The following is a 22,706-nucleotide window of genomic DNA, read 5'->3' as shown; positions in this document are numbered from 1 at the left end:
AACAACAATTTTGTATTTTCTTTCTGAAGCAACAAATGCTTTATGAGACCTAAAAAGAGAAAATAGCCACAAGTGAAAAAAGCTGCGTTAAATGCAAAAGGATTGCTGTCACATGCCAAGCATTGAAATTGAAGACACCAGAGGAAATTGCCTTATCCATGGGACTAGTTGAAAGTAATATCAAAGCATGAAAGTCTGGTGTGACTAGTTCTGTTTTGCATGGGACTGTTAAGGCATTGTAGCATACTTTAATTGGCCTGTTTTATCTTCTTTAGAGTTTCATAACAGTATGGTGTTTCTTACAGTTTTGATGAAAAGAATCATTGGCATATGAAAGGCAGTTGAAGCTGTTGGAGTGGAGGAAAAATCTAGGGAGAATGTAGCGTGAGATGAGCAGAAGGCATAAGAGGTTTCAGAACAGGGTGTGATGTGAATTCTTTTGTGAGTGTGACCTCTGTTTAGCAATGGAGGCAGAGTGCATACTTGTTCTGCGTGCATTCCTTGATCTGTCAACTTTACCTCAGAACTTAACAGTAGCTTTTTTACTTCCCTAAGGCAAAGAATACCAGCACCACGGTGTTACTAGTGAGGAATACTGTGGTGTTCCTAGGACTTTTGTTCTTTGGTGGAAGTGACATGTACATTTAGGCCAAGAAAATACCCTACATAAAAATGGAGGGAGGCCAAAAAAGAAAACCATTTTAAATTGTTAGTACAGTCATCCCTCAGTATCCGATTGGTTCCAGGGCCCCCTGCGAATACCAAAATTCTCAGATGTTCAAGTCCTTTATATAAAATGGTGTAGTAGTTGCATATAACCTACATGCATCCTCCCATATATTTTAAATCATCTCTAAATTACTTATAATACCTAATACATTGTAAATGCTATGTAAATTGTTGCCATTGCACGCAGCAAATTCAAGTTTTGCTTTTTGGAACTTTTTGGATTTTTTTTTTTCCCAACTATTTTGGATCTGTGGTTGGTTGAATCCGCTGATGCAGAACCCACTGATATGGAAGGCTGACTGTGATATGCTAATGAAGCACCTAATCAAGAGAAAAAAAGCAGAAAAACATCAGGTGTGAGCAAAGTAGAAATACAGCTTTTCCTTTGGTCCTATTCCACAAAGATCTTTTTTTCCCTAACCTTGTTTTCTTTGTTTTTTTCTTTTATAGTAAATTCCCTTCCAAAAATTATAAAAATACAATGTGTGCTTCTTTAACTACAGAAACAATTTAAACAAAGTTTCTACCTACTACCTTATTTATTTTATTTTCTTTCTTCAGTGCATTCATTCATTTGTTCAAAAATTCTTAGTTAATTGCCCACAGCTTATTAGTCATTGTTTGAAGTGCTGGGGATTTAATGGCAAACATGGTAGACAGTTACTTGCTCTCATGCTCCTTGTATTCTAAAAGAAGAGGCAGACACAAGTTTTTTCAAATATTGATCATTTCTAGGAAGAAATAAAACGTGATTTAACTTTGGGAGCAACAGCCTTTGATAGGGCATTCAGGAATGGATTCTCTAAAGAGGTGTTACTTAGATTGAGACTGAAGGTTGATAAAGGAGTTAGCTATGCAAAGGGTAGGGGATAGAACATGTGCAAAAGCCCTCAGGTGGAAAGAAATCTGATGCGCTGGAATAACAGAAGGAAGGACATTGAGAGGAAAGAAGATATCCATAGTGAAGGTTATATAGGACCCTGTAAGCTTTATCCCTCTTTATTCCTAACTCTTTTCTCCAGTTATTACCCAATGTAAGAATCATTTAAAACATTGAGTTCCAAGCTATTGGTAGGATTTCCCCAACATGATATTTCTTACATTTTAAAAATCTTTATTTAACAATTATATTGTAAATGCCAGCTACATTACCATCTTCTGTTTACATTCAGGTCTTAAGATTCTTTGATCACCAAGTTTATTTTCTTCTCTTATTGTGAAATCTCTTGTTTTGATATAATTGTCGCTTGTTTAGTGTTCATCCTCCACTGTTTTCATCATATATACTTTGGTTGATATACTTTCAAATCCTTGCAGGTCCCAAACTGTCTACATTTTGTCCATATACATATCATATCTTGATGTAAGTTTCTTAATTACACCTAAGTAGTTTGAGGTTGTCTTCTACTGTTATAGATAACAAATTTGATGCAAGTCTTTCCTCATAAGGAACTTATGCTTTCTGAAGGTTTGGAAAACCTTTCCGTTCTCCTTAAAATTTAGGACTTACAGTGGAATGTGGTGTCTTTTTTTTTTTTTTAATTCCTACTTGTAATGCTCTAAGCTCTTGAAACCTGCACTCAAGCCTTTAACTCAAGAAGATTTTCTTCTATTACTTATTTAATTACATCTGCATTTGTTTCTTTTTCTCTTCCTGGAACTCCTGATTTTATGCTAGGCTTCTAAGTCTTATATTTCCCTCTTGATTGTCATTTCTTTGTGTTTTTGCCATTTCTTATGAGCAGTAGGTCAAAAGTTGACCTTTGCAGCAACTTTCAGGTTTTTTGATTCCAATTCACAGTAAGAAATACATTTTTCATAGCAACCCAGTTTATACAAATCTAATCAAAACAAAAATTCTTAATGCAATATATACACTTACTATGTGTGATGCATTCTATTTTTGTTCTCGTTCAGTCTATTTGTATTTTAGTTTTTCTTTTTTTTTTTTCTTTTTTTTTTTTTTTTGCGTTATGTGGGCCTCTCACTGTCGTGGCCTCTCTCGTTGCGGAGCACAGGCTCCGGACATGCTGGCTCAGCGGCCATGGCTTATGGGCCTAGCCGCTCTGCGGCATGTGGGATCTTCCTGGACCAGGGCACAAACCCGTGTCCCCTGCATCGGCAGGTGGACTCTCAACCACTGCGCCACCAGGGAAGCCCTGTTTGTTTGTTTTTAATGCTAGTTGCTGTATACTGAATCAGTGATTCTCAACCAAGGGCAATTTCCTACCCCACCAGGAGGCATTTGACATTTTCTGGAGACATTTTTGATTGTCACAACTGGATTGGGTGCCGACTGCATCTAGTAGGTAGAGGCCCAGGGATGCAGCTACACATCTTGAAATGCACCAGTCAGCCCCCACAGTAAATGTTTGAGAAACCATACACTAAATTGTTTTTTTGACTTTTCAGTGCTTTGTATCTCAACCCTGCGGTACATTCATTAGAATCATGTGAGGAGATTGATTTAATAAGTCGGGATTAGCTGGTGACTGGTAGTTTTAAAAGTTGCTCAGTGTTTGAAAAAACACAGACTTAACGGTTTATGGCCTTGAGAAAGCATCCAGTACTAATTTCATGTTTTTTTCCCCAACAAAAGCTAATTATTAACCTGATATTTAAGCAATATACTTTTTATACCTTTATTCAACGTTTTTTCTTTTTCTTTTTTTATTGAAATATAGTTGATTTACAATATTAGTTTCAGGTGTACAATGTAGTGATCCAGTATTTTTATAGATTATGCTCCATTTAAAGTTATTATAATACACTGGTTATATTCCTTGTGCTGTACAATATATTTTTGTAGTTTCTTCTATACAAAGCAGTTTGTACCTCTTAGTCCTCTACTCCTATCTTGCCCCTCCCCCTTCTCACTCCACTAGTAACCAGTATTTTGTTCTCTATATCTGTGAATCTGTTTTATTATTTTCATTCATTTGTTGTTGTTTTTAGATTCAACATATAAGTGAAATCATACAGTATTTGTCTTTCTCTGTCTGATTTATTTCACTAAGCATAGTACCCTCTAGGTCCATACATGTTGTTGCAAATGGTAGAATTTCATTATTTTTTTCATGGCTGAGTAGCGTTCCATTCTATATATGCACCACATCTTTTTCATCCATTCATCTGTGGTTGGACACTTAGGTTGTTTCCATATCTTGGCAACTTAGGTTGTTTCCATATCTTGGCAATTGTAAATAATGCTACTGTGAACGTTGGGGTGCATGTATCTTTAAGAATTAATGTTTCTGTTTTCTTCAGATACATACCCAGGAGTGGAATTGTGGGATCATATGGTGGTTCTATTTTTAGTTTTTTGAGGAACCTCTATTCTGTTTTCCATAGTGGCTGCACCAATTTACATTTCTACCAACAGTGTGTTAGGGTTTGCTTTTCCCCACATCCTTACCAGTTTATTTGCAGTCATATGATAGCCATTCTGACATGTGTGAGTTGATAACTCATTGTGGTTTGATTTGCATTTCTCTAATGATCAAGCACTGTTGAGCATCTTTTCACATGCTTGCTAGCCATCTGTATATCTTCTTTGGAAAAATGTCTATTCAGGTCTTCTGCCCACTTTTTAATCAGGTGTGTTGTTTTTTGATATTGAGTTGTTTGAGTTGTTTATATATTTTTTATTTTAACTCCTTATTGGTCATATTATTTGCAAATATTTTCTCCCATTCAGTAGGTTGTCTTTTTGTTTTGATAACTGTTTCCTTTGCCATGCAAAAGCTTTTCAGTTTATTTAGGCCCCATTTGTTTATTTTTGCTTTTGTTTCCTTTGCCTTAGGAGACACGTTCAAAAAAATATTGCTCTGATTTATGTCTGAATGTTATGCCTGTGATTTCTTCTAGATGTTCTAGTCTTATATTTAGATACTTAATCCATTTTGAGGTTATTTTTGTAAGTGGTGTGAGAAAATGTTCTAATTTCATTTTACATGTAGCTGTACAGTTTTCCCAGTACCACTTATTGAAGAGACCATTTTTTCTCCATTGTATATTCTTGCCTTCTTTGTCATTAATTGACCATAAGTGCCTGAGTTTATTTCTGGGATCTCTATTCTGTTTCACTGATCTATGTGTCTATTTTTGTGCCAGTACCATACTATTTTGATTACTGAAGCTTTGTAGTGTAGTCTGAAGTCAGTCTGATACCTCCAGCTTTGTTCTTTTTTCTCAAGATTGCTTTGGCTCTTCAGGATCTTTAGTGGTTCCATATAAATTTTAGAATTATTTGTTGTAATTCTGTGAAAATGTCAAGGGGTATTTTGATGGGGATTGCATTAAATGTGTAGATTGCTTTGGGTAGGATGTACATTGTAACAATATTAATTCTTCCAATCCATGAACACGGGATATCTTTCCATATCTTTGTATCATCTTTAATTTCCTTCATCAGTGTTTTATAGTTTTCAGAATATAGATCTTCCACCTCCTTGGTTAAGTTATTCCTAGGTATTTTTGATGCAATTTTAAATAAGATTGTTTTCTTCTTTTCTTTCTCTGATAGTTAATTATTAGTTATTTCATTATTACCATCAGGTTTCTGTATATTAATCTTGTATCCTTCAACTTTACTAAATTCATTTATTAGTACTAGTAGTTATTTGGGGGGAGACTTTAGGGTTTTCAATGTGTAATATCAAGTCATCTGCAAAAAGTGAGTTTTACTTCTTCCTTTCCAATTTGGATTATTTTTACTTCTTTTTCTTGTCTGATTGCTGTGGTTAGCACTTCCAATACTATGTTAAATGGAAATGGCAAGAGTGGGCATCCTTGTGTTGTTCTGTTGAGCATGATATTAACTGCGTTTGTCATCAGCGGTCTTTATTATGTTAAGATACATTCCCTCTATACCAACTTTGATGAGAGTTTTTATCATGAATGGTTCAATTTTATCAGATGCTTTTTCTGTGTCTATTGAGATGATCATGTGATTTTTATCCTTTTTGTTAATATAGTGTATCAGATTGATTGATTTACAGATGTCAGACCATCCTTGCATCCCTGGAATAAATCCCACTTCATCATGGTGTATGATCCTTTTCTATATATTGTTGAATTTGGTTTGCTAATCTTTTGTTGAGGATTTTTGCATCTATGCTCATCAGAGAGATTGGCCTGTAATTTTATTTTTGTAGTGTCTTTGGTTTTGGTATCTGGTTAATGGAGGCCTTATAGGATGAATTTGGGAGCGTTCCTTCCTCTTCAATTTTTTGGAATAGTTTGAGAGGATAGGTATTATTTCTGCTTTATATGTTTGGTAGAATTCCCATGTGAGCTTCTCTGGTCCTGGGCTTTTGTTTACTGGGAGTTTTTTATTATAAAATCAGTTTCACTGCTAGTGATCAGTTTGTTCAGATTGTCTATTTTTTCCTGCTTCAGTCTTGGAACATTATATTTCTAGAAATTTATCCATTTCTTGTAGGTTGTCCAATTTGTGGGCATATGACAGTTTATAGTATTTTCTTAAGATTTTTTGTATCTTTGTGATATTGGTTGTTATTTCTTTTCTTTCATTTTCTTGTTTTGTTTATTTGGATTCTCTTTTTCTTGATGAACCTGGTTAAAGGCTTATCCATTTTGTTTATATTTTTAAAAAACCAGCTCTTGATTTTGTTGATCTTTTTTATTGTTTTCTTGGACTCTTTATTTCCTCTCTGATCATTATTATTTCATTCCTTATGCTGATTTGGGCTGTGCTTGTTCTTTTTTTCCTAATTCCTTTAGATGGTAGTTTAGGTTGTTTATTTGAGATTTTTCTTATTTCTTGAGGTAGGCCTGGATTGCTATAAACTTCTCTCTGAGAACTGCTTTTGCTGCATGTGATAGATTTTGTAAAGGTGTGTTTTTTTTTTCATTTGTCTCAAGGTATTTTCTAATTTCCTTTTTAGTTTCTTCATTGACCCATCAGTTTTTTAGTAGCATGTGGTTTAGTCTCCACGTGTTTGTGTTTTTCCCACTTTTCTTTCTGTAATTGATTTCTAGTTTCATACTGTTGTGGTCAGAAAAAATGCTTGGTGTAATTTCTGTTCTCAAATTTTTTTCAATTTATTTTTATTTATTTTTATTTTTTATTGCTGTACGCGGGCCTCTCACTGTTGTGGCCTCTCCCATTGCGGAGCACAGGCTCCGGATGCGCAGGCCCAGCGGCCATGGCTCATGGGCCCAGCCGCTCTGCAGCATGTGGGATCCTCCCAGACCAGGGCATGAACCCACGCCCCCTGCATCGGCAGGCGGACTCTCAACCACTTCCCCACCAGGGAAGCCCTGTTCTCTTAAATTTTTGAGAATTGTTTTGTGGTCTAGCCTGTGATCTCTAGCATGGAGAACATTCTGTGTGCACTTGAAAAGAATGTGTATTCTGCTGTTTTGGATGGAATGTCCTGTAGGTATCTATTAAGTCCAGCTGGTCTAATGTGTTATTTAAAACTACTATTTCCTTATTGATTTTTTTTTTTTCTGGATGATCTGTCCATTGGTGTAAGTGGGGTGTTAAAGTCCCCTACTATTATTATATCATTGTCAATTTCTCCCTTTATATATGTTAATATTTGCTTTATATATTTAGGTGTTCCTCTGTTAGGTGCATGTATATTAATGAGTATTAAACTCTCATTTTGTATTGATCCCTTTATTACTGTATAATTCTCTTCTTTGTCTTTTGTTACAGATTTTGTCTTACAGTGTTTTTTGTTCGATATCAGTATTATTTGCCCCAGCTTTCTTGTTATTATTTGCATGAAATATCCTTTTCCATCCCCTCACTTTCATTTTATGTATGTCTTTAGCTCTAAAGTGAGTCTCTTGTAAGCAGCATATAGTCAGGTCTTGTTTTTTAATCCAATCAGCCATCCTATGGCTTTTCTTTCTCTTTTTTTTTGGCCATGCCCCACAGCTTGTTCCCCTACCAGGGGATCAAACCTGGGCCCTCAGCAGTGAAAGCCCAGAATCCTAACCACCAGGCTACCAGGGAATTCCCAGCTACCCCATGTCTTTTTTTTTTTTAAATAAATTTATTGATTTATTTTTGGCTGCGTTGGGTCTTCATCGCTATGCGCGGGCTTTCTCTAGTTGCGGTGAGCGGGAACTACTGTTTGTTGCGGTGCGTGGGCTTCTCATTGTGGTGGCCTCTCGTTGCGGAGCATGGGCTCTAGGCACATGGGCTTCAGTAGTTGCAGAACGCGGGCTCAGCAGTTGTGGCACACGGGCTTAGTTGCTCCACGGCATGTGGGATCTTCCTGGACCAGGGCTCGAACCCGTGTCCCCTGCATTGGCAGGCAGATTCTTAACCACTGCACTACCAGGGAAGACCCTATCCTGTGTCTCTTGCTTGGAGCATTTAGTTCATTGACATTTAAAGTAATTATTGATAGGTACGTACTTATTGCGATTTTGTTACTTATCGTCTGGTTGTTTCCGTATATTTTCTCAGTCGTCTTCTTTTAGGTTCTTTCCTTATGATTTGATGATTTTCTTTAGTGGTATGCTTGTCTTCCTTTCTCTAGTTTTTGTGAATCGTATTTTTTTTTTTTTTTTGGCTGCGCATGCCGCTTGCAGGATCTGTTCCCTGGTCAAGGATTGAACCTGGGTCATGGCAGTGAAAGCCTGGAATCCTAACTACTAAGCCACCAGGGTACTCCCTCTATTGTAGTTTTTGATTTATGGTTACCGTGGGGTTCATATATGTTGACCTATAATTGTATCTACTTGTTTAAAACTGGTAGTCCTTTAAGTTCAAACACATTATAAAAGATCTACATTTTTTTCCTCCCTTCTCCCACATTTTGTGTTTTTGATGTCATATTTTACATCTTCATTTTTATCCATTAACCTGTATTGTAGTTATAGTTTATTTTACAATTTTTTGTCTTTTAATCTTCATAGTAGCATGCATATTTAAGTGGTTGATGGACAGCCTTTACTATATATTGGTTTTTGCTTTTTTTTTTGGCTGTGCTATGCGGCGTGTAGGATCTGAGTTCTCTGACCAGGGGTTGAACCCAGGCCCGACCAGGAGTTGAACCGGGGCCCTCAGCAGTGAAAGCTTCGAGTCCTAACCACTGGACTGCCAGGGAGTTCCCTATATTTGTTTTTAATAGTGGGATTTTACTTTCCAACAGATTATTACTTCTTGTTGTAGCCTTTTCTTTTTCTTAGAGAAGACCTTTTAACATATCTTTTAAAGTCATTTTATTATTGATGAACTCTTAGTTTTTGCTTGTCTGAGAAGTTCTTTATCTCTCCTTCAATTCTAAATGGTAATCTTGCTGGGTAGTATACCCTAGGTTGTAGGTTTTTTCCTTTCAGCACTTTATATATATCATGCCACTCCCTGATGGCTTGCAAAGATTCTGCAGAAGAATCAAATGATGGCCTTATGAGGGTTCCCTTATATATGACTCTTTGTGGGGGGGTGGTTGTTGCCTTTAGAATTCTCCCTTTATCTTTAATCTTTCTATTTTAATTATGATATGTCTTGATGTGGGTCTGTTTAGGTTCATTTTGTTTGGGACCCTCTATGCTTCCTGTATTTGGATATCTCTTTCCTTCTTCAGGTTTGGGAAGGTTTCAGCCATAATTTCATCAAATATATTTTCGACCCCTTTTCTCTCTGTCTTTTCCTTGGACCCCTACAAAGCAAATGTTAGTATGCTTGATGTTGTCCCAGAGGTCCCTTAAACTCTTCTCATTTTTTAAAATTTGTTTTCCTTTTCATTGTCCTGATTGGGTGATTTCCATTATTCATATTCCAGATCACTTATGCGTTCTTCCTGTATCACCAAGTCTACTGTTAATTCTTTCCACTATGTTTTTTGTTTCAGTTATTGTATTCAGTTCTGACTGGTTCTTTTTTGTTTCCTTTTAGTTCCTTGTTAAAGTTCTCACTTTGTTCATCTGTTCTTTTCCCTAGTTCAGTTAGCATTCTTATTACTAATGCTTTGAACTCTATCTAGTAAATTATTTACCTGTGTCATTAGTTGTTTTTTTCATGGGTTTTCTCTTGTTCTTTCATTTCCAACAAATTCCTCTGTCTTCTTATTTTGCTTAACTTTTTCTGTCTCTATGGAATTTGGTGAAACAGTTACTTATCTTGGCCTTGTAGTGGCATCCTTGTCTGGGAGCATCCCTATACTGTCTGTGTGTGCCAGGTGCCTTTGGTGGGAGAGCTGGATTTTATATGAGCATGAGTTACATCTTCCCCTATGGAGTAGTGGCAGCTTTCACCTTGGTTGGGGAGTAGGGCTAGAGATAGATGGGCTAGAACCAGAGTCACGTGTGAGCTGGGGCTTCTCTGCTCAGTGGCCAATACCACCCTATTGGGGATGGGATCAGGTCCCATGTTGCTGGAATAGAAGGTCTGAGGGTCAGGTCTGAGCTGGCTCTCTTCCCTCTAAGTGTGTGCTCTCCCCTCCCAGCATTGGCACACTTGCCCTTAAGGGGAGCTGGAGCAAGAGAGGCTGGTGTGGGTGCTTCTCATGGGTCGGGGTGCAGGCTGTGGTGGTCCTGGCACCAGTTAGAATTCCATACTACTCTTGATCTACTCTCTCCAGGAGCACCAACAGAGGCTGACTTCAACCCTGCTCAGATGCTGCATCGGGCCTGAGCCGGCTTCACCCTCTACAATTGTGCATTCTTTTCAGCCAGGACAGCCCTTGCCCTAATGTGGAGCTATGCTGTAGAGCAAGAGGGACCAGGGCCAATGCTCAGTGTGGACTAGGCATGCACCATGGCTGTCCTGGCACCAGAGTTCTGGACTATTCCCAATCCACTTCCTTTGCAAGTTCCAGCAATGATTGCCCCTACCCCATTTGGATGCTGCCCCAGGTCCAAGCCAGCCCCATCCCCTACAACTGTGCACTCCCTTTGGCTGTGGCAGCCCTGTCACAGTGTGGAGCTGTGCCACAGAATGAGCCGAGGCCAGAGTGGATGCTCAGCTTGTCTGAGGTATGTGCTGGGGTGGTACTGGGAAACAGGCCAGAGACCTGGGCAGTTTTAATCTGCTTCCTCTGCCTTATTTCAGGAGTAAGCAAGCATGTGCGTGCTCTTCATGAGTGGAGTCTAGGTTTCTTATAGCCCCACTGTCAATCCTGCTGGTTTTCAAACCACCTGAAGCGACTCATCTTCCTGGTGTTGGACCCCATGGATGGGGTGCCCAGTAAGTGGTTCAAACCGCTCACGCCTCAGGGAGGATCTCTGAGCCTGTGTACTCCCTCCGCATCTGTGCCCCCTCCAAGAAGAGGAGGGGGATTACACAGACTTGCTTCTCTTCCCCTCCTGCTTGATTTCATGTGCATCTTTCTTACACATTTGGTTGTATAAGAGTCTTAATGCCAGTCTCCAGTTTGTTTTCAGTAAGAATTGCTCTACAAGTAGTTGTATTTATGATGTGTTAGAGAGGGGAAGTGAGCTCTGTATCCTCTGTCTCTGCTATCTTGATCCCACCTCTCAACTTTTTAGTTAAATAAGTTCAAAGTTAAAAAAATCCTTTTGTTAGATTATCCTGTGTTTTGCGTATTTGTTGTTGTTCAGGAGATGAGGTAAATTAAACCAGGCAATTAGATATTATTTCAGATAAGAATTTTTTTTTATTTGAAGTATAGTTGATTTACAATGTTGTCTTAGTGTCTGGTGTACAACAAAGTGATTCAGTTTTACATATATATATTATTTTTCATATTTTTTCCATTATAGGTTATTATAAGATATTGAATATAGTTCCCTGTGCTATACAGTAGGACCTTGTTGTTTACGTGTTTTATATATAGTAGTTTGTATCTGCTAATTCCAAACTCCTAGTTTATCCCTCCCTCCTGCCCTTTCTCCTTTGGTAACCATAAATTTGTTTTCTATGTCTATGAGTCTGTTTCTGTTTTGTAGATGAGTTCATTTATATCATATTTTAAATTCCACATGTAAGTGATATCATACGGTATTTGACTTTCTCTGTCTGACTTTTTTCACTTAGTGTGATAATCTCTAGGTCTGTCCGTGTTGCTGCAAATGGCATTATTTCTATTTTATGGCTGAGTAATAGTCTGCTGTATACATATACCACATCTTTATCCATTCATGTGTCAGTGGACATTTAGAGTGCTTCCATGTCTTGGCTATTGTCAGTAGTGCTGCTGTGAACATTGGGGTGCATGTTTCTTTCTGAATTAGAATTTTCTCCAGCTATATGTCCAGGAGTGGGATTGCCGGATCATATGGTAACTTTTTTTTAAGGACCCTCCATACTGTTTTCCATAGTGGCTGTACCAATTTACATTCCCACCAACAGTGTAAGAGGGTTCTTTTTTCTCCATACCCTCTCCAGTATTTATTATTTGTAGACTTTTTAATGATGGCCATTCTGACCAGTATGAGGTGATAACCTCACTGTAGGTTTGATTTACATTTCTCTGATAATTAGCGATGTTGAGCATCAGATAAGAATTTTTAATTGAATAATTAAGGTTATCACATATGCTGTTAGCCTTATACCACCTATGTATTTCAAAGTGCAGAATAAGCATCATCACCAGGTAGTTTGAATATCTGCAGATTTCTTAAGATACTGTACATTCTAGTAAGCCCATGTTTCTCTGCAGTGGTAGAAATAAGATTATTCTTGTTTAGATCACATAGAAGAGATCATACTTAGCAGGTCAGACCTGTTACAAATAGGAGAGCCTAGCAAGGGATCAGAATAGCTTGCAAGGTTGAGCCTTCTTTGTGTTCCCAGAGTTTGAAGAGGACTGGCCTTCAGTGATAAAAGGGATTAATTACTGATTGTATGTGGATTTGAAGATCTGTGAAGTTCCTTCCACATCTAAATATGCTTTCCTCTTATCTACCAACAGGTACAACTGTAACTGCTTTACGATTGTTTAAGAATCTACCTGTAAGAAAGCAATTTTACTCAACTGCTAAAAAATGTAAAGAGGAAATAAAAAAGGTCCAAGATCTCCTCATAAACTATGGTATACTTAAACCTGATGTAAGGATTGTTTTTGTACATAACAAGGTAAGCATTATTGTAGTTTCAACAGGACATTTTTGGTATATGATATAATAAAGGGACAACATATTTTATCTAAATCAGTTAGATATGTAAAGTCTTCTTTCAAAATGTGTCCACATTTGTTTAGCTTTTTCTTTATTGTTTAAAGAGCATCTTTACTTTGTTACCTTGTACCTATATGAAATCTGATTGAACCTTTTATTTCTTAATTTCTAAGATAGGTGATTCTACCAAGAGACTTTTCCATCCAAGAGATGTTTGCTTCCTAACTATGACGATGAGTAAGACTTGTTCTTTTCCTTTAAAGAATTCACAATTTAGTAACATTTTCCACCTTCTATTCTAAACTGTTTCTTCTTTGGAAGAGTTTTTTGTTAAGTTTTTAAAGGAAACTCTACCTCATTTCTTTACATTTTTCAAAGCAGGGCTGATAAGGAATTCCTCCTGTTGCTTGATGAATCTTAGGGGAAAGAAAGGTTTACATATCTTCTGATTGTTATGTTTTTCATAAAATTCCACACATGCACTTCAAAATATTTAATGTAAGGTGAGTAGAACCACACAGCAGAAGTTTGGAAACCTGATGGGGAGTAGAGAGTTAACATTTATTAAGAGTGTACACAATGCCAGGGCCTATGCTAGGTGTGTAAAACTCCTATATCCACAGCAACAGCCAGGTGAGGTAGACATTATATCAATTTGCAGTTGTCCTCTGAACTCAGAGGTATGATACTCTGCTCAGTGTTGCACAGCTGGTAAATTGTTGAGATGGGTTTCAAAACTTTACCTGCCTACAGAGTATAGGTTCTTCACACTCTACTGTTTTGTCTTCCCATTTTAATACTACATTACATTTGTGTAGTTCTTTTCCAGGTTTCAGAGCACTTACCATAACCTTGTGGGTTAGACAGCCTTATCTCTATTTGTATGGGGAACTTGAAGCTCAGAATGATCTAAGGAATTGTTTTCTATTTTATAGTAAGTAATACTACTGAGGTCAGAACCCTTTTTCATCCAGTTTTCTTTCCACTCCATGTCTTTTTACTTGTTATTAAGAAGATTCCATATTAAACCAAGTTATGGTGGAATATTTATGATCAAAATCTTTGGTCATCTTAAAAAAATAAAGAAAAACATTAAGAATAGTCAGCCACCTGTTCCTGCTGGCATAGAGCTCAACCAAATGATACCTTGAGATCCCTTCCAGCTCTATCATGCTGGATTCCTCAGGATGTTGATAGATAGAGACTCATCCTGTTAATATAAATAACCCTATGACCTCTTGATCCAAAGGACATTTAGTCATTAAAAGTTGAATTACCCAAGTTAAGAAAATATTAAGGGCAGAAGAAACAGTGATCACGAAGGGAAAACAAATGGAAAAAGGTAAAACATGAAGACAGGAGGTACATTTTTATAAAAGAAAAGTGACTACAACCAAAGAGAAAAGTTTTAAGAGAAAACAGAAGAATATTATTGCCCTGTGTAATGGAGATGCATATTTAAAATCAAATATATATCTTCTAAGCTTTGAATAAGTTTATATTATTATCCCAATCTGTGTAAGATCATCAGTGTAGGCATTTTCTTTTGAAACTGGAAAGTAGTATTTTTTAATACACTGTATTTTATAATTTTTGGAAGACACCGTATCTGAACTTACACTGAGCAAACGCAGGTCTCTCGGTGGTCTTCAGTAATTTCAGATGCAGTTCAAATCCTGGAGAGTGTTATACCATGCAAGTAATGTAAGATTATCAAAAGTTTTATAGTAAAATTAAGTATTAGCTATTATTACACAAGGAAATCATGGACTCAATTATATTTTCAAGCTTTTTTCTTTTAGTATAAATTATTTTTTCACTCTTCTATTTATTAATAGTGCTGTTGTGCCTCAAATGTTATATTGTTAAATGTCCTAAAATAGCATTGATACATTATCATAAATCTCTTTGAACATTGAGTCCTGCTCTGCTCTTACAAACATGCTTATGTTTGTCATTCTTTATGTGCTTTTCTGAAGAATTTTTTTGCCTTAGCTTAAAATTTAAAGATGGCAATATTGTTGTCTCTTCTTTTTTTGAAATTTTTTTCTACATTAGAAACAAACAATCATATTGCACATAATATGAGAAGTACTATTGCTATTTTGACATCTTGGATTAAATAGTGTTCCTTCTTTTTATGAAGGTTTAACCTGCCAAGACATTCTTTGAATACTGATAATGTTGATGTTCTTGCCAGTATGGTTATGTTAGAAAGAGGTATTTTTCTTCTTTCATCACCATGTTCCTTGAAAGCATATTGAATAATGAGACAGCCAAAGAGAAATAATTTACAAGTAGATTCAGTGACTTTATTTAAAGTAGATTTTGTTTGGAGAAATGCTAGAGCCATTTCTTAGATGAGCACTACAGTCTTCAACTTTTGTTTTGTAACTGAATCCCTGTGAGGTCCTGCTACATATATTTTCATTTATAAAGTATCTATTTCCCAGAATTAGAAGTTTTTCTCAATGTGGTGATATCTGAAACCCACTTAGTAGTATTAGCTCTTTCATAAGTGCATGAGTAATTTTATAGACCACTAGTTTAGAACATAATGGTAAATATGTTATTTCAGATAAGGGATACTTTCATACTTCATACTTGTGGATTTTCGTGATTTTCCTTTGCTTAAAATATCATTTGTATTTTAAAAAATGGTTTTGAATTTAATCCTGTCTTGGTAATTAGAGTCCTGCTGTTATTGCAAAAGCTGAATTGGAGGGCTTCCCTGGTGACGCAGTGGTTGAGAGTCCACCTGCTGATGCAGGGGACACGGGTTTGTGCCCTGGTCCGGGAAGATCCCACATGCCGTGGAGCAGCTGGGCCCGCGAGCCACGTCCGCTGAGCCTGCGCGTCCGGAGCCTGTGCTCCACAACGGGAGAGGCCACAACAGTGAGAGGTCCGTGTACCGCAAAAAAAAAAAAAAAAAAAAAGCTGAATTGGATATTATTGACATAAGAAGATCTGATCTGTCTCTTACAAAAGAGAGAGAGAAGTAATTTAAGGAATGGCTTTCTACCTATCCCACTTACATGTGACATGAATGTTAAGGCTTATTGGGATGAATTTATTTATTTTTGAAGTCTGGAAGAATGATGACCAAGAATGAGAAGGAAGGCACACATTTATTAGATTATAAACTAAAGATAAATAAGTGGTAGTTTATAATCTGTATGCCTTACATTCATGTTATTCCCTTTGTTCATTTTATTCTACTTTGCATCTTTTAGCCTTTTACTCATGTTTTTTTGTTTTTTTTTTTTTTTGCGGTACGCCGGCCTCTCACTGTTGTGGCCTCTCCCGTTGTGGAGCACAGGCTCCGGATGCACAGGCTCAGCGGCCATGGCTCACGGGCCCAGCCGCTCTGCGGCATGTGGGATCTTCCCGGACCAGGGCACGAACTCGTGTCCCCTGCATCGGCAGTTGGACTCTCAACCACTGCGCCACCAGGGAAGCCCTTACTCATGTATTTTTGAATGTCCCAGTTTTGTTTCACCTGTGCTGTGAGGAATCAAGGAAAAGTCCTTTGCCCATAACTGGACCAGTATTAAAGGGTCACCCCTCCCCCCACCCATCCCAGCCAGTGTTGTGGAGGCAGTATAATCAAAGAGAAATTCCAGTCCAGGACTATGGTTCAAATGCCCCTTCCTTCTGAAGAATATATTCTTCCAGTTCTAACCTTGAAAGTTTGGGTGGTTTGTTTTTATTTCTTTTTTAATTAGGTGAAGGTGGACGTTCCTTCAGATATATTTTAAGGTTAGCTTGGGGCTCATTATCAATCATGATTGGTTGATTGTTTATTTGTTTTTATTTGCAAATTAATGATAAATTTTTTTAATGGTTCTCATTTTTCTTCTTTGTTATATTAACTTCTTTTACTTTTCACCTAACTTCTGTGAAATATTATATAGAAAAGATGAGGGCCATATATAAGTCAAATTCTAGTTTAGTTGATTTCTAATTTTGATGTTTGCTCACACTGTTAAAAAAGTCTTTGAAGTCTTCCCCTATCTGCCAGCAAGACTTAGTTATTATGTAGCTTTTTCCGTAGCATTTTCTGTGTATTCCTATTATGTCACTTTTGCTTTGTTGGAAATGATTTGCATTCTCTCTGCCCGTCCCAGCAGCCTCTTGTGGAAGGGGGGGGCCGCATCTTGCTTATATCTGTATTCCTCTTAATGCTCACTTAGCATTACAAAATTTTGAGTATACAACCATAAAAAAGAATGAAATAATGCCATAGAGATTATCATACTAAGTGAAGTAAGTCAGAAAGAGTAAGGCAAATACCGCATAATATAACTTATATGTAGAATCTAAAATATGACACAAATGAACTGATCTACGAAACAGAAACAAACTCACAGATACAGAGAACAAACTTGTAGTTGCCTAGGGAGAGGGGGTGGGGGAGGGAGAGATTGGAAGTCTGGGATTAGCAGATGCAAATTATTATGTATAGAATGGATAAGCAGCAAGGTCTTACTGTATAGCACAGGGAACTATGTTCAGTATCCTGTAGTAAACCATAATGGAAAAGAATATATATGTGTGTGTGTGTGTGTATATATATATATATATATATATATAACTGAATCACTTTGTTGTACAGCAGAAATTAACAAAGCATTGTAAATTAAAACCCCAAAATATTGAGTATAGTTCCCTGTGGTATACAGTAGGTCCCTGTTGGTTATCTCTTTTATATATAGTAGGGTATATATGTTAATCCCAAACTCCTAATTTATTCCTCTTCCCCCCCCTTTCTCCTTTGGTAACCAAAAGTTTGTTTTCTATGTCTGTGGGGTCTATTTCTGTTCTGTATAAGGTCTGTGGGGTCTATTTCTGTTCTGTACAAATGACCTGTATAAAGTCATTTGTATCTTTTTTTTATTTTTGGATTCCATATATAAGTGATATTGCATGATATTTATCTTTCTCTTTCTGGCTTCACTTAATGGTACAATAATCTCTAGGTCCATCCATGTTGCTGCAAATGCCATTGTTTTATTCTTTTTTATGGCCGAATAATATTCCATTGTATATATATACCACAAATGGGACATAATTAAAAGCTTTTGCACAACAGAGGAAACCATAAACAAAACAAAAAGACAACCTACAGAATGGGAGAAAATATCTAAAAATGATGTGACTAGCAAGGGATTAATCTCCAAAATATACAGAGAGCTCATACAGCTCAATATAAAAAAAAACCAAACCACCCAATTAAAAAATGGGCAGAAGATCTAAATAGATATTTCTCCAAAGAAAACATACAGATGGCCAAAAAAGCACATGAAAAAATGCTCAACATTGCCGATTATTAGGGAAATGCAAATCAAAATTACTAGCACCACTTTAAATTCACGATCACTAATCTTTGTACTGCCTGGTAGTCATACTGTGTTTCTCTCGCCCATTTTCTCTCCTGGTCTCCTATATCAGTGCTTTAAACAAACTTTAATGTGCATACAAATCACCTGGGGATCTTGTTAAAAGTGCAGATCCTGATTTAGAAGGCCAGGGAGGGCCTGAGATTCTACATTTCCGACAAGTCTCCAGGTGGTGCAGTTGCTGCTGGCCCATGATCCACACATTGAGTGGAAGTCCCAAAGGGCTATTTCATGTGTTCTCTTCTCAGACAGTCAAGTCCTTCTTCCCTATCTTCACAAGAGTAGCACAGGGAACTAGAACATAACCTGATGTTACGTCCTATTTCACTGAGAAAATTGAGGCAATCAAGAGAGAACTTTTACAAACTACCCACCTGTCTGCAATTGTGCCCATACATTCAGCCTTCCCTTCTGTTGCTATAGATGTATGTGTCATGTTTCTAGGCAAGGCCAATTCCTTCACTTGGGCAAAACTTCTTAAAATACTTGTCTGTATTCATTGTCTCCAATTACTTTCCCCCCATTCTCTCTTGAACCCACTCTAGTCAGACTTTCTCTTTCTGCCAATCCACAACTCTTACCAAGGTCACCATTGACTTTCAGATTTCTAAATCCAGTGGTCACTTCTCAGATCTTATCTTACTTAACATTTGCTACAGTTGATCTCCGCATCCTTGAAACACTTTTTCACCTGTCTTCTAGGTCAACACACATACTTGGTTTTTTTCCTATCTTTCTACCATTTGTTATCAGTCTTCTAGTTCCACCTCATATCCTAACTTGTAAACATTTAGTGTCCTGTGGCTCAATTCTGGAATTTATCCTCATACGTGTGTGTGTGTGTGTGTGTGTGTGTGTGTGTGTATAATTTATTCTCATATACTTTTCTTGATGTGCTTATTCAGTCTTATGCCTTTAGATATCATTTATACATTGATGACTCCTCAATTTTTATCTCCATTCTATAGCTCTCTTCTGAACTCCAAACTTATAGATCTAACTACCACCCCAAATCTCTCTTTGTTTTTTTTTGTTTTTTTTTTTTTGCAGTACGCGGGCGTCTCACTGCTATGGCCTCTCCCGTTGCGGAGCACAGGCTCTGGACGCGCAGGCTCATCAACCATGGCCCACAGGCCCAGCCGCTCCGCGGCATGTGGGATCCTCCCAGACCGGGGCACAAACCCGTGTCCCCTGCATCGGCAGGCAGACTCTCAACCACTGCCCCACCAGGGAAGCCCCCCAAATCTCTCTTTGGATGTTTAGTAATAAGCTCCTCACATTTAACATGACCAAAAGTAAGCTCCCTACCTTGTCTCTCAGAATTGCTCTTTACACATCCTTCTGCATCAGCATGTGAGAATTCTGTTTCTCCTGTTGGCAAACCAGAAGCCTTAGGGTTATCCTTGACTACTGATTCTCTCACACTTTAATCTGATAAAAGAGTAAATTCTGTTGGTCTACCTTCAAAATATATCTAAAATCTAACTTCTTCTCATCATGTCTGACTACCACTGTCGTCCAAGCCACCATCATCTCTCACCTGGATTTTTGTAATAGTACTCTAATTGGATCTCCCTACTTCCTACCTTTCTCTCTTTAGTCTATTCCCAGCCCAACAGCTAGAGTGACCTGTAAAAACGTAATTCAGGTCATGCAACTCCTCTTCAGTGAGTTTCCATCTCAAAGTCTTTATAAATGGGCTGTGAGTTCTACATAAAGGTTAGTAAACCTTTTTTTGTAAAGAGCCATAGTGTAAATATTTTGGGTTTTCTAACTCATACAGGCTCTCTTACAACTGTTCAGCTCTGCTGTTGTAGCATGAAAGCAGCCGTAGGTATTAAAACTTTACTTTAAAAAGCAGGCAGTGGGTTGGATTCAGTCCTTGGGCTATAGTTTGCTGACCCCTGTTATAGATGATCTGATCCACTATTATGTCTGATCTCATTTTTTTCTTTTCTTGGCTTCAGCTACCTGGCCTCCTTGTTTTTTCCTTGAACGTACTAGTCATACTCCCAACTCAGAACCTTTGTATTTGTAGTTCTTTGCTTAGAACATTCTTCTGTATATCTGGTTCAATCCTCATCTTTTAGTTCTTAAAACTTCTCAATGAAGCTTTCTTTAGCCACCCTAAAATTATAACCATTTCTCCCGCCCCACACATGTTTTCCTGCTGCTGCTGCTTAAAACTTCTCAAAATCAAATACACTGTATGTTGTATTTATGGGTTTTTTTTTTTTTTTTTTTTTTTTTTTTTGCGGTATGCGGGCCTCTCACTATTGTGGCCTCTCCCGTTGCGGAGCACAGGCTCCGGACGCACAGGCTCAGCGGCCATGGCTCACGGGCCCAGCTGCTCCGCGGCATGTGGGATCTTCCTGGACCAGGGCACGAACCCATGTCCCCTGCATCGGCAGGTGGACTCTCAACCACTGCGCCACCAGGGAAGCCCTGTTGTACTTATCTTAATTTATTGTCTCTCTCTCCTCCTCTGGAATATAATTTCCATGAGTGGAAGCATTTTTGACTATTTTTTCACCGATGTGTCCCTAGTCGTTGGTAGTACTTCACGTAGGTACTCAAAAAATAGGTGTTAAAATAATGAGTGTGATCAAGGATTGAGAGCATGGAGGACAGGAGTACTCTTATCACATTGGTGGCACTAGCCCATATGGGATTGTGAACATAGGTATTAAAGCACCAAAGATACAGTGGTAAATGGTGTCACTAGAATCAGAAATAGCAACTGGAAAAGAGAGGTGGGAAAACAGCAAGTATCAGCTTTTATACTCGAGACATTTCCCTTTTTTTCTGGAGGGCTCCTAGGAAGTCACAGAAGAGGGACGGCTGACTTTAGCCACTTGGCAGGTGGGTGTTACTTCACTTGGCAGTGAAGTAGGAACAACCTGTAAAAGTGATTTCACCTAGAACTCCACAAGTGGGTGGGTCATAGGCTAATTCTATTACAGTGTAATTTGCTGATATAGATAAATGGACCAAGATCATTCTAGGTAGAGGAATAGTATGAATATAAAAGATGTAGGTAGGAAAGTACAGAGCACATTTAGAGGCAGTGAATAAGTCAGTTTAGGTGAGTAAGTATTTTATATAAAGGAATACAGGAAGATAAATCCTGAAAGACAATTTGAGGCTAGATTATAAAGGGTCTTTAATGCTAGGCTGATTTTTTCTTTTTAAATAGAAAATTGGGAGTAGGGAAGTGACTTGATCAGGGTGTTACCTGAGACAGTTAGTTTGGTAGTAGTGTGCTGGGAGAAATTATAGGAGGCTATAAATGGTGACATCAGTTAGGAAGCTGTAACAAACGTTCAGGCACTATGGGTCTGAATAGGATAAGCAGATTGGGCATAGAAAACAGTGTGATTGCTATTATAAGGAAGAATCAATGAGACTGATTGACTGCACATAGAAAATGAAGAACAGAAAAGATGTGAGGATACCTGATTTAGTTAATGCCTAGGCAAATGATAATACTGTATACATGCCTTTTTTTATTCTTGGATGGGTGCATCTGTCTTTCTCCTCTTATATGTAGTACCTTCATGAATTACTCTGGCATAATTTTGATTTCACTCCGGAAAGAACCTAATAGAATCAAACCAAATTTTAAAGTGAAGTTATTGTTACCTCATCAGTAGAAAGTTTTTGTTAACTAATCAATTAAGAAAGAAAAGCTAATCAACTCCAGGCTGCATATTATTTGTTAGCCTTAAAAGTTGTTGCTTGTTTTTTTAATAAAAGGACAAAATTAGAAATAAAAAAAAAAAGAACCATAAGGTAATTGTTGGCATATTTGCCTGAATAGGGTGTATGGGAAGAGAATTGCCATCAGTTAAGGACCAGAGAGCCAGCTGATTGTAGGAGTGTTGGCAATTCAAAATCTGTAGGTTTGGTCGTCTTTTTTCTTTTCTAAATATTATTGTGTTAAGAACACTTAACATGAGATCTGCACACTTAACCAATAGTTTAAGTGTACCATATAGTATTGTTGACTAGCGGTATGGTGTACAGCAGATCTCTAGAACTTACTAACCCTAGCTGAAACTTTATGCCTATTTATTAGTAACTTCCTATTTCCCTGTCCCCCCAGTCCCTGTTAACCACCATTTTGACTCTTTGATTCTATGAATTTGTCTATTTTAGATGCCTCATATAAGTGGAATTATGCAGTATTTGTCTTTCTATGACTAGTTTATTTCACTTGGCATAATGGTCCTTATGATCATCCATGTTGTCACATGTTGTAGGATTTCCTTCTTTTTTAAGCCTGAATAATATTTCATTGTATGTATATAGTACATTTTCTTTATCCATTCATCCATCAGTGGACATTTAGGTTGTTTCCACATCTTGGCCATTGTAGATAGCGCTGCATGGGAGTGCTAGTATCTCTTTGAGAGTTTACTTTCAATTATTTTGGAAAATACTCAGAGGTAGGATTGCTGGATCATTTGATAGTTCTATTTTTAATATTTTGGGGTATCTCCATGCTGTTTT

The 22,706-nt window shown here is 37.5% G+C and overlaps 1 protein-coding gene across 9 annotated transcripts in view; it reads left to right on the top strand.

Annotated features, from left to right (window-relative positions):
* Positions 1–22,706, top strand: part of PMS1 (PMS1 homolog 1, mismatch repair system component) — a 98,809-nt gene that overhangs the window by 24,001 nt on the left and 52,102 nt on the right. For 6 of the 9 annotated variants that reach the window (XR_003436992.1, XM_027125920.1, XM_027125910.1 and 3 more), the window contains one exon: positions 12,591–12,754. Coding sequence is in view for 7 of the 9 variants with exons in the window: in XM_027125920.1 (XP_026981721.1) it covers positions 12,591–12,754 (164 nt within the window). In the remaining 2 variants the exon portion in view is untranslated. The other 3 variants (XR_003436994.1, XM_027125964.1, XM_027125952.1) reach the window with 3 other exon arrangements.

The sequence above is a fragment of the Aethalodelphis obliquidens genome, unplaced genomic scaffold (genome assembly GCF_003676395.1).
Source record: "Aethalodelphis obliquidens isolate GAN/ISIS:26980383/991018 unplaced genomic scaffold, ASM367639v1 scaffold2, whole genome shotgun sequence".
NCBI classification, from domain to species: domain Eukaryota; kingdom Metazoa; phylum Chordata; class Mammalia; order Artiodactyla; family Delphinidae; genus Aethalodelphis; species Aethalodelphis obliquidens.
Note: the sequence above shows the minus strand (reverse complement) of the source record. Positions and strands in the feature narration are given on the sequence as shown.